This window comes from Pyrus communis, chromosome 3 (genome assembly GCF_963583255.1).
Source record: "Pyrus communis chromosome 3, drPyrComm1.1, whole genome shotgun sequence".
NCBI classification, from domain to species: domain Eukaryota; kingdom Viridiplantae; phylum Streptophyta; class Magnoliopsida; order Rosales; family Rosaceae; genus Pyrus; species Pyrus communis.
Genome location: NC_084805.1, coordinates 2,038,046 through 2,058,437, shown reverse-complemented (window position 1 = coordinate 2,058,437; position 20,392 = coordinate 2,038,046). Strand labels below are relative to the sequence as shown.

Below are 20,392 nucleotides of genomic sequence, written 5' to 3'. Positions count from 1 at the left end.
GGTTAGGGGTATTTTGGGAATTGTAGGAAAATGCAAGAATGAAGGAAGGTCATGAGGAGGAAAGGTGGCGACTGAGTTTTGTGATGTTGTCTGAGTGCATGGTGGTGGTGGAGGGTTCTTATGTAAGTGTTGGGCGTCCTAAAAATAACTGTCTGCAGGAGGGCTTTGGCTCTTCCACAAGCTCATACGTAAAATATCCACCTAAGGTGGGACACTCGTGGCTTTGCCACTTGCATGGCTACCTATCCAAGTCTTGGTCGACGGTCACCATTCCTCTCTCTCTCTCTCCAACGTGAATAGATAGGGTTATAGGGTTGATATCCTTCTAAAGGGCACTATGAAAAACGACATTTCTTTGTTTTTCTTTTTGAAATGTGTATGGGAAACATACATTTGGACTACATATTCTTTTGTTTGAAACTCTAGATATATATATATATATATATATATATATATATATATATTATTTTGGCTATATCAATGTGGTAATCAAATTTCATCAACTCTAGAGGGGACGCCATATGTATTAAAGCATGCTTTTAGTTAATAGAATTGTTGAGTTTCACCAACACTTAATCTTCGCATGGGTTCAACATCAAATGCAAGAGGGAATATCTCCATATAAATCACACAAACAGAGGAGATACCTCTCTCAGGCTAGCTTGCTCTCCATACATCATTTATGGATTCATGTAAACTAAGGCACCACCTCCGTTAACAGAGTTAGTGGGATCAACATGCCAAGTGAGGGCCAACGAAGATTCGACAAGCCAAGAAGTGACCGTAGATGAGATCAGCCTACAAGGGTCTCCCAAGGCAAGATCTAGATGGATCTTCAAGCGATAATGACCTCATATAATCATGGCCAGACATAGTCCATGATCATTGATGATGTTAACAGTGATCTTTAAACATGACTCTTGATTGGTGCCCCTCATCACGCCTCTCATAGTCAACCGTTGTTGGCTAAAAGGGTGAGATAACCTAGGGTTCAAACCAACCACTTAGGTAGTGCACACGTGCCCTAATGAATCACCTTAAGCTTAATCCAAACTCTACATCAAGACATGTCCGCTTTCCTATGAAGGTAATTGTTTCTTTAGGCAGAAACTCATAGCTTGTGGTTCATTTTCCTACAATTAAATTTAACTTAGGCATTAAAGGATCTTTGGCTCACACCACATCAATGTGAAAAGGTCTCCCTTATCTTACTCTCTTGGTTTGTAGGGGTACATAAGAGTACTTCTAAACTTGTGTAAAATTTATTCCACAGAAATTATTGTTCTTATTGAGAACCTATTCATATTCATAGCAGTCTCTCAATTCTGAGTCCAGGAACTTTTAGGACCAACCAGTTATTTCTAACTCTTAGAAACGTCATTATGGAATACACTTGCCACAATAACAACGTAGGGAAAAGCTCCAACCCTCTTGCTCAGCAGTAGGAAGAAAACCAAGCCCCTCTTCCAAACTCAAATCCTATTGTGGAGGAGTAGGTTGTCAATCGGATCTACCTCCTAGGCTCCTATTGTGGATGACTGGATGGATCTTAAGGAAATTAAAGTTCCTCGATTGAGTTATTCAAGAACTTAATGTGCCTCAGAAAGAATGATTTAGAAAGAGAACTTCTTAACATTAACTCTCGCATGCAGAGATAAGAGAAGGTCATGCAAACTATGATTAACCAGATCCTGTTGAAATGTCTCACATCGACCGTATCAATGAGAAAAGAAGAGTTTAAATATCATAACCCCACTTCAACTAATACCGAGGCCTTTTGTGATAAAACCCCACACCTGACGAATTGTATAGGTGATAATTACCCAATTGAGGACAATATCAATTTTGTTGGAAGTGGGCCGTATGGCCCGTCTCCCTGATAATTCTACTTGGTATCAGAGCTAGGGAGTGGGCTCGTATTGTATTGTCGCGTGTAGGGTGAGTCCCCTTGGAGACACATGGTTGTGGTTGTTGATGTGTGGATCTCCCACGTGTGACCCACTAATTGGGTCCCACGTGAGGGGGCGTGTTGAAATGTCCCATATCAATCGTATCAAAGAGAAAAGAAGAGTTTAAATATCATAGCCCCACTCCAACTAATACCAAGGCCTTGAAGGATCCTAAATGGGCTGCTGCAATGGATGAGGAAATGATAGCACTACATAAGAATGATACATGGGAGGTAACGAAGCTACTTGAAGGAAAGAAACCAATTGGGTGTAGATGGGTCTTTACGATCAAATACAGGGCAGAAAGATCGGTAGACAAGTATAAAGTGAGGTTAGTAGCAATGGATTATACTCAAACTTATGATGTTGATTATCAGGAGACTTTTTCTCCAATAGCGAAGATGAATACAGTACAAGTTTTGATTTCTTTAGTTGCAAATTTGAATTGGCCATTGAAGTAGTTTGATGTGAAAAACGTTTTTCTTCATGGGCACTTGGAAGAAGAGGTATATATAGATTTTCCTCTGGGGTACAATGCCGGAGGGAAAACCGAAGTATGTAGGTTGCGAAAGTCACTCTACGGACTTAAGCAATCACCTCGTGCATGGTTTGGTAGATTTACTCAAGTTATGAGGATGATTAGGTATTATCAAAGTCACTCGGATCATACATTATTTGTGAAACGGGGAAATGGTAGAGTTACAGCCTTAATTATTTAAGTGGATGACATGATAATAATAGGTGGTGATTCGAAAGAGATGATGAAGCCAGAACAAAATCTTGCCGCCAAGTTTAAGATAAAGAATTTGGGAGATTTGAAATATTTTCTTGGCGTAGAAGCAGCTCGGTCATCTAGAGGTATTTTCTTGTCTCAACATAAATATGTTCTGAATTTATTAAAGGAAACAGATATGCTGGGATGTAAGCATGTGGACACTTTATCGTAGAGAAACATTATCTGGGAATTTATCCAGATATCAAGGACGAGTCGGAAGGCTAATTTATCTGTCTCACACTCGTCTGGATATTGCCTATGCCGTAAGTGTGGTTGGTCAGTTTATGCACTCACCAAGTGTGAATCATATGGTGTTAGTAATGAGAATCTTGGTGTATTTGAAGTCTGCCCCGGGTAAAGGAATTTTGTATGAATGTCATGGGCATATGAGGATTGAGGGATTTACTGATGTTGATTGGGCTGGTGATGTGATTGATAAGAGGTCTACATCTGGGTATTTCACATTCGTTGGAGGTAATTTGGTTACCTGGCTAAGCAAGAAGTAGAATATGGTATCACGATCTTCTGCCGAGGCCAAGTATAGGGGTATGGCACATGGTGTGTGTGAGATTTTTTGGCTACGAAAGTTACTTTGGAGTCTTGGTTCTAAATAGAAAAAGGCAATGAAGTTGTATTGTCATAATAAGTCCGCTAGAGAAATAGTCGAGAATCCAGTACAACATGACATGACTAAGCATGTTGAGGCTGATAGACATTTTATCAAAGAAAAGCTGGAGAAAAAGATTGTGTCAATACCATTTGTGAACTCAGAAGAACGACTTGTAGATATCCTTACCCATGCTATGTGTAGTAGAAGATTTGGTGATTTGCTTGTCAAGTTGGGCATGAGTAATATCTATGCTCCAACTTGAGGGGGAGTATTGGAATAAGTCAATATTTAGGAGAAAAGGAATGCAAATATTTTGTAATTATTAGCGTCATGTTTTAGGAAGGATATTATGTCCTTTATTGTTTCATTGGAGAACAAGGGTTGTATTATGTATATATATTCAGAATATGGAATACATGGAAAATTAAGTCTTCATTCTCGGTAGTGCCTTGCCGAGAGCTTTCATAGCTTTCTTTTTCAACAAATGCTCCCCTTGAGTTACATATTTCCAACCACCCAAGATCACCACTAGTATTCTCCTTCTGGTGATCGGAAGGTGATGGAAATGAAGCATAAAAGAACTTGGATTCAGAAAAAGTAACATCCATGGTTACATACATATGGCGAGTTTTAGGGTGGTAACACTTATACCCTTTCTGTTGAGGAGAAAATCCCAGAAAAACACACTAGTAAGCACATGGATCTAACTTACTACGATGAATCTTGTGAATATGAACATAGGCTACACACCCAAATACACGAGGAGTAAGAGTATTGGTTGATACGATGGGAACAAATTCTGTCAACACTTGAAGAGGTGTACGAAAGTTCACAACTTAGGATGGCATATGGTTAATCATATACACAGCATAGGTGACAGCTTCAGGCCAAAACCGTTTAGGTACGGACGCACCAATGAGCAAGGCACGGGCAGTTTCCAGGATATGACGGTTGTTTCTCTCAGCAACTATATTTTGTTGTGGGGTATAAGGACAAGTAGTTTCATGTAGAATTCCTTGACCCCGAAGTAAGCCAGACAACTCGAAACCAATATACTTACCTCTATTATCAGAGTGGAAAACCTTAATAACAGAGGAATATTGTGTTGCAACCATTTGAGAGAAGGACCGAAATATCATATTAACATCACTTTTATTCTTCATCACATATATCCAAGTCATACGAGTGCAATCATCAACGAAGGTAAGAAACCATTTAATTCCAAACAAAGTACTGACGGGAGAGGGACCCTAAACATCAGAGTGCATAAGATCAAAAGGAAATAATCTTTTATTCATACTAGGAGGAAACGAAGCGCGATGACTTTTCGCAGGAATACACACTTCACAATGTAAGTCTGATTATTTTATTTCATGAAATAAATTAGGCAACATACGCCTTAAATAACCAAGCGAAGCATGTCTTAACCGATGATGCAATAACCAAACTTCTTGCAAATTATTGGTACGGGATGCTCGAACTAGATTAGCTCTGCCAGAAACGACGTCATCCACATAAAATAACCCCTCTCTCTTAGTGCCGCGCCCAATTATCTCCTTGGTCTGAATATCCTGAAGCAAACAAAACATCGGATACATAAGTACAACATAATCTAATTGCCCAGTAAGTTGAGGAATAGATAAAAAATTATGAGACAACGAGGGAACAAGCAGGCAGTGGTGAAGGGGAAGGGCCGGCGTGAGGTTTACAATGTCGGCCCCTAAAATCGGTGATGTTGTTTTGTTAGCAGTTGCAATACACTTCCGTGAACTTGTTGTCATGCTAGTAAATAAATTCTGATCAAAAGTCATATGATTGGTTGTAGCCGAGTCTAGAATCCAACCTGTATGATGTTCCATATCAAAGGTTAAAAGAACACGCCCTATACTACCTAGAGTGGCCAGGGTTTCACTAGGAGTGGTCCTAGTCAACAAGTTTTGACTTGGATCACTAGAGGGGGGCACAGTAAGCATGGCATCCTTGGTGGCAGTGGCAACGGATGCACGACTTCTATTTGCTCCATTAGCGGCTCATTCCTTGGCATGTAACTTTTTCTTCAATTCAAGGAACCATGTAGGTACTCCATGTTTCTGAAAACATGTATCTTCTGTATGACGGGTTTGCCCACAAAAAGTGCACTTTAAATCATCCTTGTTTTCCCAAGTAAATGGCCGAGAATTGGCCAATGGTGATGGATTAAAGGGCCAGCTACTCGAAGGTGGCCATGACACCATAGTCACGGGAGGAGCTCCTTCTTGGTTCCCAACGCCACTGCTTCCCATCATAGTTGCATGGCGTTGTGCTTCTTGCCTAACAATGGAGAAAACCTCCTCTACATATGGTAAAGGTTGAGTTCTGAAAATATCACTATGCACTTTGTCAAAAATATCATCAAGCCGTGCTAGGAAGGCATACACACGATCTAGTTAAATCTCCTCTCGAAGTGTCTTCAAGTCAGTAGCACACTCCATCTTGATTGGTCTTCTTTGATCCAACTCTTGCCAGACAGCTTTGGGATCGGCATAATATACACTGATAGGTCTTCCTTCTTGGCGAAGTCGGAATGACTTCACCTTTAACTCATAAATATGAGAAATATCAGACCCATCATAATACGTTCGAGCAACTTCTTCCCATACTTCTTTAGTAGTACGAAGATGAATGAAAAATCCCATGATGGTAGGATCCATGGAATTAATCAGCCACCCTTTCACAATTGCATTCCCCGTCTCTCAAACTTCATACTCGGCACTGTCCTCCTTGGGCTCTTTGATGCTCCCTATCACAAACCCTTTCTTACCACGTCCAGCGATATGCATCTCCAACACCTTGAACCAAAGAGGATAGTTTGATCCATTAAGTTTTACATTACTTGATATGGCTGAAGCATCACTCTGAATAACCACCAGATTGACAACTGAACCGTGGGTAGAGCCATGCGCCCGACCCTCCAATTTCAGTCCTAACTCTCCCTTTATCACTTGCCATTGATCACGGCAGCACCCAATACACAGTAGCACGTAGCAAGTAATTGACTTTGCTGCAGGGATGCAGCGGGAAAAATAGGAAAAAAAAAACAAAAACTTGCTGTGTGTTTCCCTTTACGAAAGCAACAGCACGGCACATGAAGTCTTGGCAGCAACACACACACACGGCAACCTTGGCTTGCTGCAGGAATGAAGCGAAGAACCACATACTTACTGTATTTTTTTTTTTTTTTCACAGCAGCAGCAGCACGGCGGGAGTCTTAGTGTTACAGTTAGGCTCCGATGCCAAATAGAAACTTACGGCTTAATTTTCCATGTATTTCATATTCTGAATATATATAAATAATACAATCCTTGTTCTCCAAGAAAAAAATAAAGGACATAATATCCTTCCTAAAACATGACTCTAATAATTACAAAATATTTACATTCCTTTTCTCTTAAATATTGACTTATTCCATTAGATCCATGCATGCATGTCTAGTAGGATCGAAACAATGATCTTGCAACACCGTGAATCCGCGCACCGCGCGCACCTTTGTCAAGGGCAGAGGAGAATCGAGAAGCATGCAGGAGGCCAAGAAAAAAAGTAAAACTTGAGACTCTCTACTAAAAGTAGACAAAAGTATTAATTAACCGTTATGTGAAGACTTTAATTTACTTTTACCATCGCATTTCTTTTAACATTTGAGATATTGTGTTTGACTTTTGTGTTTTTAATATGCCCATACTTAAGATGTAAAAAGTGGTGTGCACATTCACTATCTAATGAGACAAAATTGATATGACATATACATATTAAGACATATACATGTGGGTAGCAAAACCACAGTTATACACCTGAGTTCGAATTTTTTTTCTTAAAGTTGGATTAAGGTATAATATCGTATGAATCAAATATGGTACATAAATATTGTTATGATAGATATATCCTAAAGAAAATCTAAAATAACTATATTTTTTCCCTCAAAATTGGATTAAAGTATAATATCGTATGAATCAAATGTGGCACATAAATATTGTTATGATAGGTACTTCCTAAGGAAAATCTAAATTAGTTATTGATGATGTCAATGACAATTACATAGCACGACCATGATGCTCCCACGACTCAAAAACCAGCGTGAGATGTCCGCGTACCCTCCGTCTTATAGGATACAAACTTGCTAAGTGAACTTTTCGTAGTTGGTATTGACAAAATATAGATCCCAATCTCTACATATAAAATATTATGTTGATGTGGTATAAGAAATCATTCAAAATAAGATGTGTCCATTCAAAATAAGTACCGAATAAATGATATTACTATAAACAATAACAATAACATACATATATGCGTGAAAAAAGAACCAGATGGCACATATTAAATAAAACGACACAAATTTTTATTTTTGTTTGTTTTGAGATGTTAAGGAGACTCTTTTAGAAGTGAAAGCCTCACTTTGGGCGAGTCTTCTTAACATTGATTTTTTTTTTTTATTATTGAAAAGGGAAACATAATTAACCAAACTTTTGAAGCGATATTGTTGAGAATCAGCATGAAATGTAAATGGATGATGATGATGTTCCACACTGATCTAGAAGAGGTGGTGGTGCTTCTTTCCATAAGCCTCTTCCTCTTCTTTCTTTGTCTCTTTCTTCTGATGATGCTCATGGAAGGCAAATCCACCGGCACCAACTGCAGCTGCTGCAGCAATCTCTTCTTCTATCTTGTGCTTGTGGGCATGCTCTGGGTCTTTCTTTGCCTTGTGTTTCTCATGCTGCAGCACATCATATAGAAATGACATAAGTTATCACACATTTGATTAGACTTGTGTTCTTATATATAAGTTGTTGGTAAATAAAAAACGATTATTTATCAAAACCCTACATGAACTATTACGAAAGTATCACTCTACTCATTTCTTCTCCTGCTTATAACTGTACCATTTACCTGTGGACTTTTTGGTTCCGTATCTTACATACCTAGTTCATCAATTCCGTCCATTGATCGTTTTGTTCCACAATATTAACATGGTACCATTGATAACGATGACGTACTGCTAATATATCTAGTGTTTCGTGATCAAAAGCTAACGTCTCGCAATGGACGGAGTTGACAGAAAATGAAGGTTCGGGAGGACGACGGCGATCATTCAGTTGCAAAAGTATGGTAAAGTGATAATGAATGAAGTATATATCAAATAATCAAATCATGAATAATTTTAAGAAATATATATAGGTGGGTGGCTAAAAGGGTAGTGTTATTCACACATCTCTTTTACTTCACACACACACTTTGTTAATTATTGTCCATATCTTCTAAGTTTATTCGATCTGACAGTCGGAAATTGAAAGGTGTGTGAGAGGTAAAAATGGGTGTGTAGATAGCACTACACTATTAGAACTCAATACATACCAAGGCATAAGCGCCGGCAGCAACAACACCGGCCTCCCCGAGGTGCTCGAGATGCTTGTGGTGCTTCTCCTCTTTCTTGTAATCAATTTCAGGTTCAAGAGTGTTGGTGGCGCCATATGCCACGGTGGTCTCGCTATAGCCAGACTGAGGGTAGTATGAGGGTTTGTCTTCATCCTTGTGGTGGTGGTGGTGGTGACCGTGGTGGTGCTTCTCTTCAGACATGATGGGTTTTGGGGGATTATACGGAAAACAGATTGGTTATGAGGAGGAGAAGTTGTAATGTGGGTTGTGATGGTGTGAGGGAGTTGGTTGCATGGTGGAGGGTATTTATAAATGTGACGCCCAATATTTACAGGTTCAAATGTAAAGTACTAAGTAGGGCACAACTAAAAGGGTTGATAAACTTATTAATTGACATGACATATACGTATCACTTGCCAAATCAAATAATATACTTACATTATAAAAAATGTGTTCTTCCTATTTACTCAAAGTTGGACACTCATGCTCTTGACGCCACATGCATATCGCAAGCCATGCTTGCTTTGGTGGACGGCTAGGATTGCTCTCTCATAATAAAGTGATAGATATGAGAAATTAGATCAAGTAGTATGGTGTTATCTGAGGAAATTCTCAACTGGGACTCAACCCATATATATAGGTGCTATTCAAGGAAATAATCAAATAGTGTGGTTCATTCAAACTTCACAAATTTTTTAATAGGCCTTTTGACAAAACGCAGAAGTTCAACTTTTCACATGTATGGTGGTGTACACTCGTGATACTGTGGATTGATCCTTAAAGAGAGGAAAAATCTTTAGAAAAATATGTTTTTTCTTTCACGGTACATACCACTAAATGATCTGAAAAAAAAAAAAAAAAAAAAAAAAAGGGTCAAATCTACATAAAATTCATATCATTGAGTGGTAAGTACCATTGTAGCCAAACCTTAAAAGAAGAATTGGCCGTGTCATAAATTTGTTTATATCATGGTTACTTTTGTTGTTATACCTTGTATTATATATGTTTTAATCTAAACAAAAATCAATTTGATTGAACGTCATAATGCTAGTTCATCTACCCAACCAAGTAATTAAGTCAAAGCGTTAGGTTATCTTTCGTCTGTTTGGATAAAACTTCCATTCTTTTATTAAGAGAAGGCACAAATTTCACTAATGTACATTTTGTAGAGATAATCTTTTAATGAAGATTAAAAAATTAAATGGTTCCAATTATAAAAATTATACGGTGAAGATATATTATTCTCAAAGAATGGTATGTGCATGGCTCCAATGTAGGGGTGCAAGTATTAATCTTGTTTTTATTTTTACATAGTACTTATAAGTTGATCAATTTTTCACTTATAAGACTGTTAGTTTACATAGTATATAGTTGATCAATTTTTTATTTATAAGACTGTTAGTTTCATGACACGGATTGTTGGAATAAAAGTGTTAAATTGCTATGTATAATGATCAAAAGTTGAATATATGAATATGAAAAAATTGAACGGAATTAGAAAAATCTCAAGTTGAGTCGAGACAAGCATTAGACCGGTCAAAGACGATTTCTGCCCCACTGGTACTTATCAAGGAAGCACTGCAATTAGAAAGGTTATCCACGGGTTCATAGTTTTGGGGTTGTACCTTTGCATTGGTTCTGGATTTTCCTCTGCATGATTATCTATAACAACTGAAACCGTGTGCTGCAATTAGAAAGGTTATAGCCTCTCTCATATGGCATGATTCCTTTATAGGAATAGGATGATGTCCGGATTCTCTTTATGATGATTTGGGGGATCAATCAATCGTGTCCGTTCATTGTACATCGTGCGGTTAGAAATTACTTTAAATTTTTTATTTTAAATTGAATATAAATAGTACTTAACGAAATATTTGTCCTCCTTTGTAATCCAGGTTGGGATCACATCTAACTACACTTTCTACTATAATAACCTTACAGGTTTTCTAAGACCATCTCCAACCGACCTAACCAAAATATACCCCGTTTTGACATGAAAACCGTCTCCAATCAAGGGCTAGGCAAAAGGGCTCCAAATACCCATATCTCTAACATACCCCGCCTCCGGGAAATGGAAAAACACAACTTAAGATCCAACTGCGCAATAATTCTTCGTAGACTTTATGGCTGTATCTAACATCCTCGTTAGACTGCCTACGTACCCTAAATAGGGATCAAACCATTCGTAATTCATTATTTCACTACACTTGAATATTCATCACATAAATCGTTATGTCCCAACAATATACCACAATGCATATCATGCAATATTTCAAATAACAAACGATGAAGCACAATCATATTCTCTAGCCATATTTATCAACAAGTCTAATCATAACAACAACAATGATATCCAACATAACAATCCCACATGACGATTAACATTTCCACTTCATCCATCACATAAATCATCATGTTTCCCACATAAAATCACAATTCATAGCGTGTAACATCTTAAAGAAGTAACAATGCACAATATTATTCTCTAGAACATTGATCAACTAAAATAATCATAATAACAACACTCATGTCTAGCGTCATTCCACAATCACTTCAAGTAACCAAATCCATGAATCAAGGAGGCACGATATTCACATTTAATTACGTTAATCAGTCAACAAGATCACATATCAATGCACAAAATTTAATAACGGAATTCTACATAATTCCTTGCTTGGATTCCAAGAAATAACATGGTAATTCTAATTTATAGACATAACGTCTACTGTAAGCAATTCCTACTCACTCGAATCTAAGGTTGAACTAACTTTATGGAAATGAACAAGAGTAAGGATTCCGGACTAGTCAACGGAATCCAAAATATCTAGCGTTTCTCGTAGTCTACCTAAATCTATCACATGTATAATCAGTGCTTATATCAGGGAAATGGTGCACTGGCCAACTAGAACTCGGATAAACTACGAAGCACGGGTGAGTGACAATTATACAAGTATGTGATATTCAATAAAAGAAAGACCATCGACAACCGTTTATAAACCTCAAATATATGTTCATAGATATGAAAACATAGTCAAGTCTCTAACAACTCCGAAGGAGTCACCCAGACATCCAACGGCTTTTCCCATTCAAACCACCAAGATTCTCAAAAACCATCATTCATATGTACATTAAGAACTAGGGCTAGAGGGATGTTTTTTGGCAGAAGCCTACATAAGTAACCAAACAGGAAATGGCCCCCCAAAGTGGATTAACCAAGCAAAGCCACCCCTAAGAATGTAACCAAGCAGGTAGTGACCCTCAAATGTGGATTAACCAAGCAGAGTCACTCCTACAGTTGTTAGGAAGTGATCACCCAATGCAGATTAACCAAGCATGATCACTCCTAAGCATACATGGCCATAACGATCGCCCCACGCAGATTAACCAAGCGCAATCCATATATAGTATGGTCCCCCAATACGGTTTAACCAAGCAGGACCACTAGTGACCCCCCAATGCGGATTAACCAAGTAGGGTCAAGATAATCAGGTAGGTAGTGACCCCCCAACGCGGATTAACCAAGCAGAGTCACACCTATAGAACTATTAGGCAGTAATCACCCAACGCAGATTAACCAAGCATGATCACCCGTAAGTATAAATGGCCATAAGGATTGCCCAACGCGGATTAACCAAGCGTGATCCATATATAGTATGGCCCCCTAATGCAGTTTAGCCAAGCAGGACCACTAGTGACCCCCCAATATGGATTAACCAAGCAGGTTCATAGTCCCCTACTAGCCCTCAATTTATAAAACATTTCAATATGCAATTCGAATCACTTTTTCACAAATATTACAAATCCATGAATCAAATCACATTTAATAAAAATAGATCGATGGCCAATTATAAAAGAATCACATTTTAATAGAAAACTCATTTATAAAACCATGCCATATCCACAAAGGATATTAATATAAAGAATCAGGTAATCACCATATCACATATATTAAAGTCACTCACTGAGACAAGTCCGCAAAGCTTCACTGAGTCTCTAGTAATACTAATTTTACTAATTCAAATGGTTCAAGACCTGTTGACAAAAATCAACGGTGGGGTCCACACCCTAGCAATTTAATCCAGAAGATCCGCACATCATAATCTAGATCCGTAACTTCCTAAGGTCCACATTATGCTCAAAGAACAACATACTAAAATCTGATCGCGATCCGACGGTCGGGTCTCCGCCAATTGCTAGAATTAGGTGGCGGTTAACAATTACTTTTACTAACTTAGAAATCCAATTCAGGAAGATCTGTATGTCGGATTCCTAATCTTTCAGTTCCAACTATCCTCAAATATTGTGTTCTATAACGCATTAAAGGTTGGTGACGATCCAACGGTCGGATCATCGATTCAAATTTTGATCAAGTGATGTATCATAATGAAACTAAGTTCAAACGATCAAACCACTTCATGCGGATATCAATTATGAATTCAGGGCATCTAATTGGACTTAGAAAGACACCGTCGGCCCACTGGCCACGCGCCGCCGCGGGTGGCGGTTGGCCACTTCAACTCGCCGGAAAATTCAATTATTTCCAAAAATTACCAAAATTTACAAGCAAATATATCTCAATGAGTGGAGCAAGTTTCATACATGTGGCCAAGTCCAATTTGGCCGGGAAAAGCTCCAATTGCCCTCAAACCCGCTGGAAGACCTAAAAATAGGTGTTTCTCGATTCATTGCCAAAACGAACTTCGATGCATCATCCAATGCTTGGAACTTGCTCCAGGGGTTGAAGGGAGTCTATTGGTGGTGGTGATCGACGGTAATTGTTGTTGGAATCACCGTAACATGAGAAAACTTGATGGAAAACCCTCAGCACTTTGTGGCTTCGACCTAGAAAATGGAAAAGAAAAATGGAAATCTAACACTACAGGGATGTAGGACTCGTAAAGAGCTTTCCATGGACACCAAGATCACAAAAAACGGAAGTTGGATGAAGGAGATATGGTGTCAAAAATGATCATTCGCGGGTCAAAAATGACCCAACTCGGGTCTCTCTCCTTTCCCCTCCTCGCTCTCTCCTTTGATTGGGCTGCTCTTCTTATTTTCTCTCACACTCTCTCCTTTCTCCCCTCTCCCTTGCTGCCACTTGGCAGCTTCTAAACATTTATTTATTTCCCAACAACTAAAACGTCTCTAATTTCTTCGTTATAACTCCATTTCACGTACGGTTTTCGCTTACGCGTTCGTGAGATCGAGCTCTATTCGAAAATATAAATTATGACCTCGAAAGGTCTACGGAATTTAAATAATTAATTTCGAAACTTCTACCCTCATAACTAGTTTAATTAAAACCTAAATTCAAATAAATTAATATAAATTCCCGAAAAATAATATAAAATCCCAATAATACAAATACGTAGATTATAACAGTGAAATCCAGGAATGAGATTTCACACAACCCGTTTGCACCAGCCTAAACCCATGCTAGCTGACGTCAGGTTACTGTTGGATTAAAATTTTTTTTTTCAGACAAAATTAGAAAAAAAAATTATAATTTTTTGCCTATAAATACCTAAGTCATTTCTACACTATTTCTCACATTCTTTTCACCATTCCATATTATCTTACCTCATTTTATTTCAATTATTCACCAATTTTTCACATCATTTTCATATATGAAGATAAGAAATCCAAAGGCATATTCATTTAGCAACAAGTGGTAATCAAAATATGTCCGAAAACCTTATTTTAATATGGTAGTTTAATTCAATTAACCATATTAATTCAAATAAAATAATAAATTATTGAAGGGGCTATAAAATAGCCCTCTTCGGTTGGAGATGGGTTTTTTTGTCAAAGTGGCTATGTTTTGGCCTATGGCCCTTTGGCACCCTTAGTTGGAGATGGTACAAAATATAGCATGACACTGTTCATTAAAAAAAAATTTCTTGCAAGGCTATAGGGCTAAACATGGCATTTTGGCTCCCTTTCGGTTGGAGATGGTGAAGGGATCCCCCCATATATTTGAACAAAATTGGAATTAGTTATGAGACCCACTCCGCATCAAATTTTAACGATCCGAACCGTCTTTTTTGTAAGTTATGATTCATATCACATACTTGCGGAAATTCAATCAATCCGAAATCATTTACCTATTTAATTGTATTCACTACTTTCTTAGAACATAGTCTTCATCAATTTCTTTGAACTCAATTAGATACCTCAAATATTTCCGAATTGACTAATATTTTACAAGGATGATCTATAAGGTACAACTTGAAAAATAAACCGTGCGAATCATTAAAATTTAATGTGGTGTGGCTCAGAACTAATTCCTTTTTTTTTTTTTTAATTTATTATTATTAATAATGGGAATCCCTTCCAATAACCTTATAGATTAACTCCATAGAAGATCAAATGGGGCCATCTTATTACCCAATGAAGTTATGAACTATTAACTAGTACTCAATATTAAAATTTTAATATTAAACTAATAATGAATAAATGGGTCCACCTTGCATAAAATGTGACACGTTATCAAATTACATTGAAACAGGTCGAACACTCATAGGAGCTGGTTATTTTTAACTTTTTTAATTTTTTTTAAGTTTTTTGTTTTAATTTTTTTTAAATTTGTTTTAATTTTATATATATATTAAAGTTAATTAGTTTGAAATAATCTTCATAATTATGGCACGAAATGTAATTTTTAGTTGTAAGTGTTGTCGGGTTTCCTATCTAAATATAGATTGATATAATCCTACACATATATATTGTAATATTTACAAAAATCATTACAATGAGTCATATTTCTACTTGGTATTAGAGTAGGTTGTTTCGTGTTTGAAGTCCAACGGCGACACGTATTCCATGTCACCTAATTTGTGTTGTCCTTATATTAGGCTTGGAAGCTTGCCACGCATGAGGAGTGCGTGTTGAGAGTATGAATCTCACATCCAAGAAAGAAGAGACATTGCATACGGGCTACTCCACATATTATTGATTGTGTTTATGGTAAATCATCAACTTTCTAAAAGGTTGGAGAGCAACTTGTATAAAACAAATTCATTGTCATATAACGATCTTATTTGATAATAAAGTATTATGTAAAATCAAACTTACACGTAGCATTATATAGTTAGACTGCTATATAATTAGACTGACACGTTATAATAACGGTAAACCTTTCCATTTGAGTTCCTTCTAAAAAAGTTGAGGTGAGGTGAGGGCCAAATCCCTCCCTTCCTTCTTGACTAAGGAAAGATATATAATTTATTATGGCCTGTGGTGGTAGTGGTAGTGACTAGTGCGGGTGCCATTTCATTTGAATGGCAGTTGGAGTTTGGCATCTGTAGTTCAGAGTATATTCACCGTCAGATACTCACTCCCTCCTAGAGTTCCGGCCGACAAATTATCCAAGATTTCCGTCCAGAAAGATAATTTATTATGGCCGGTAGTGGTAGTTGTAGCGGCGGTTTCATTTCATTTGAATGGCAGTTGAAGTTTGGGCATCTGTCGGAAAGAGTTTATTCGCCCCCACCCCAGATGCTCACCCCCTCATAGGTCAAAGGGATGCAATGTCCTGAAGTTAACGTTGGAAAAAACTTTGGAGAAACTGCTATATATTTTATTATAAACTATTAAATAACACACAATAAAATTTTTATAAATGAAAGAAGAACAAGGAATAGAAGAACCTTAAGAGATCGAGGCTAGAATTTGATTCTATAGTCTTAAGACAAGATTACTCCTTGGTGGTGCCTCAAGGTTTGCGTTGACAGATGTCTCCCAAGATACAATGATATTTCTCTTTGCGGAAGTAGCACTTCAATCCACAAAGAACAGCGAACCATAAGTGTTTAAAACTCTCTCTTTATCAAACACTAAATTACTCTAATTTCTAATTGATTTCTGGATGCAAAACTATATCTAGAATGCTTGACTTGGTGATCTATTTATGGGTTTTGACATGCCCCCTTTTCAAAGGTTGCGTCTGCTTCCAAAAGGCAAAGGACGCCACCCTTATTCAAAATTGCATTCGCAACTGAAACATAAAGGTTGCGTCTGATTTTCCATAAGACAAAGATGAACCTTTTTCAAAGTTTCATCTGTTTCCAAAATGACAAAGGTTGTGACTTTGTTCATACATACGTAACCCTTGAAAAGCTGCCGGTCAAACCCATCCATGACCACTTTAATTTTCATTCACTTGAATATTTAATATTTAAATATTAATAATACTAATATTTAAATATTAAATTTCTAAAAGTTAACAAAGCTCAAGGAGTCATGACTTTGCGCTTACATAAAAGAACAATCAAAGTATATTGCGAAGTGTCGAAGTTTCTTTTTGAAATTTTCATTGTAATATTTGCTACACCGTCATATGATTTTTTTTTTTTTTTTATTTTTATTTTTTTTTCAAAACCTTCATATAATATTTCTATTCCCTATATGTTAGGAAGAGTCCTGTTCTTTTATGGTTCTCATTTTTAGGACATATGTGTGAGGACCAAATACATATTGAGATGGTCCAGTGATTGGAGACGAATTCTAAGTCTGTGTTGCACACAACACATCTTGAGTTCAATTTTTGGCGCTAGTGAATCTCACAATGATGGCTAGGGGAGGCTAAAATACATGGGTAAATTGCGTTTTACCATCTTAGGTTTGAGATCTCTTGCAACCTCATGTAACATTTTAAAAAAATTTCATTTTCATATCTAAGTACTATTTTATTTCAATATAATAATTATGTTACATTTTTCATCCATTAGTCCGTTAAGAGCTAACGTGGCTGCCACATTTATGCTGACATGGTTGCCAACTGTGAGCCACGTGGCAAAAGAAATATTTTTTTTTATGTATTTAAAATATAATAATAATTTATACTTAAAAAAAACGAAAAAAAAAAAACTAGAAACCTGGAAACCCATTCCCCCCGACCCACCTCCATCTCCTCCACTCTCTTCACCTCCCTTCCCATCCAAAACCCATCCCATCCCATCCCACGCCCACCGGCCCTACAACCCACACCCCCCCCCACCCCATCCGAATCGCCTAGAACAAGTGGGTCGGGTCGAAGTCGACAAAGAAGGCGTCGTTAGAGACGAGTTCTGAGACGGAAATCAGGTTTGATTCGTCCCCATTCAGGCAGACATTGTTCAGAAGTAGTTGGGTGAGGAGTCACTACTCTTGCTGGAGTTCGAGACTGTGAGGTTGGGATGGTGGGTCAGGACCCTGCTACTGCGATGCGAGTCCATAGATTTTTATTTTGATCTTTTAATGTCAGAGTTCAGGGATGAAAAAGGTGGTTCGCGATGGCGAGTGAGGGGAAACTTTTGGATTTTTCAGTTTTTTGGTTTTTTAGTTTTGCCGGGTTGTTGAGGATTTGAAATTGAATGGGTAGGCTTTGCATATTCTTTTGAAAGATAACAGGGTGTGTTTGGTTAGAGGAAATTGAGAGAAAATGGGTAGGAAATGTTTGGATTTCTTTGTGTTATGTTGAGTGTGGGAAAATTTGGAACTTTTTTAGTTTTTCGCTTCTGGGATGGAGATTGACGGATCTAGAGCAAGATGGAGATTGAAGGTTACGGGGGAGGCTTCAAGTGATGGGGGATGGGAGAAGGGGATGGGTGATGGGGGATGGGAGAAGGGGATGGGTGATGGGGGATGGGAGAAGGGGGTGGGTGATAGGGAGAAGGGGTGGGGAAGACGAAGGGGACTTTTGGATTTTTTTATTTTTTATATTTTTTATTTAATTAATTATTTTAATATTTTAAATTTTTGGCTAAATTGAATTAATGATTTCCGTGGTAAAAATATTCGGATTTAAACTTGAACTCCATTAGGATTTAAGATCAAAATTAATATCTTCCTTATCTACTGTTAACCCATTCAGCCTTCATAACCAAAAGAGAAAAAAAAATTCATTCATCCAAGGCTATGAATTCGTTGATCCATGCTTTGATTCCATTCAAAGATCTTTGGTCCATTAATCATTGAATTCCCTAAATATGCCCATTTGAGAAAAAATGATTTCAAAGAAGATCCTTCAGATGAGACCTTCTTTGAAACCTTGACTTACTTATCGTTGTGATGATTAATCGGGAATTGATAAGGACCTTGTCTTTTGAGCAGTTGTACAGAGTTGTGATGAATAACCAGTCTACCGGGCGTAACCAGAGACCCGTAAAAGGGTTGAAGGTGAAACAGGCAATTCAGATTGCATTGATTTTGGCTGTTTGCTATACCAGATGAAGCAGTCACATGGCAATGACTATGGTGAAAGTTCAAAGGACAAGGCCAGCGAAGAACGTGGTTCTGATATTTTAGGGCGTAAGGGGAATGCAGGGTGGTCAAAAGGTGGAGTTGTGTCTCCATCAGAAGATCCGAAACATGTGGGAGAAGTAAGTGTAAAGAAGGAAGATGGAAATGCAGAAGAGAAAAATGAAGAAAAATAGTTGCAGAATGTACACGAAGCGAATGAAGTTGAAAAGGAAACAGAAAATCAGAAAAAAGAATTGAACAGTACAGATGATAATTCTGATGGCGAAAATAGAATTAACATCTTCCTCTTCTGCAATCTGACAACTGAAGGATCTTCTTTGAAATCATTTTTTTCTCAAATTGGCATATTTAGAGAATTCACTGATTAACAGACAAAAGATCTTTGAATGGAATCGAAGCATGGATCAACGAATTCATAGCCTTGGATGAATGTGTTTTTTTTCTCTTTTGGTTATGAAGGTTGAATGGGTTAATAGAAAGATGAGAAGATGTTAATTTTAGACTTAAATCCTAACGGAGTTCACCACAAGGGTTTAAATCTGAATTTTTTCACCACGGGGGCTATCTTCCGATTACCCTCTCACCATAGGGACCATTAATCCAATTTAGCCTTAATTTTTTATTAAGTGTATAGCCACGTGACGCAAATGTGTCAGCCATGTTAGCACAAATGGGGATCTCATATTTACCACATCATCACTTAACAGTTAACTTAACAAATTTTCTAACGGTTGTATGAAATTGAAATAAAATGATAAGTAAATGTATGAAATTGAAATGTTTTAAAAATGTTGTAAGAAATGTTGTGGCAAAGTCACCAACTAGTTTTATTTTTAAAGAAAAAATAAAATAAAGCAGAAGCAAGAAAATAAGTTTTCTAATAGTTCATGAATTTTAAGTTGATTTTGCTTTTTTAAGTTGTCAAATATTCTAAGCCTTTGAATTTAAACTAATATAATCTTATGATCAATATGCATTTGTTCATCCCATCACCTCATTTTGAGGACCTTTGGAGCACATGACTGATAAGAACTAACACCATGCTTTCACGTATAGTACACATGCATGTGAAACACAATGTTGTAAGTTTGTAACCTCAAATAGTTAATGCAATCGATTCGAATCCTCCTTTTTAGAGGACACATACTTTATTGCTATTGTTGTCTTTGTGTCGTATCATGTTGCTTCTCTCTTATTTGTCCATTATCCCTTTTCTCTCTTATGTTGCTATGAGAAGAGCAATGTTTTCAAAAATAAGGGTAGAGGTGCTTCTGCTGTTTTGGGCTCATAATTTTGATAATAAATACATTTTTTTTTTCCATTTACCAAACACAATTTTAATCTCAACTTTTCAAAAAGCTGCTTTTAAAAAAAAATTCGACAATGACAAACTAGCCCTTACTAAGTTGA

At 37.3% G+C, this 20,392-nt stretch overlaps 1 protein-coding gene across 1 annotated transcript; it reads right to left on the bottom strand.

Annotated features, from left to right (window-relative positions):
* Positions 1-7,684: 7,684 nt before the first annotated feature.
* On the bottom strand, positions 7,685-9,037 carry LOC137729992 (abscisic stress-ripening protein 1-like). The gene is made up of 2 exons (XM_068469053.1): positions 8,720-9,037; positions 7,685-8,081 (listed from the first exon to the last, which is right to left on the bottom strand). The coding sequence occupies exons 1-2, from the start codon at positions 8,939-8,941 to the stop codon at positions 7,899-7,901; spliced, it is 405 nt and encodes a 134-aa protein (XP_068325154.1). The 5' UTR covers positions 8,942-9,037; the 3' UTR covers positions 7,685-7,898.
* Between the last annotated feature and the right edge of the window lie 11,355 nt (positions 9,038-20,392).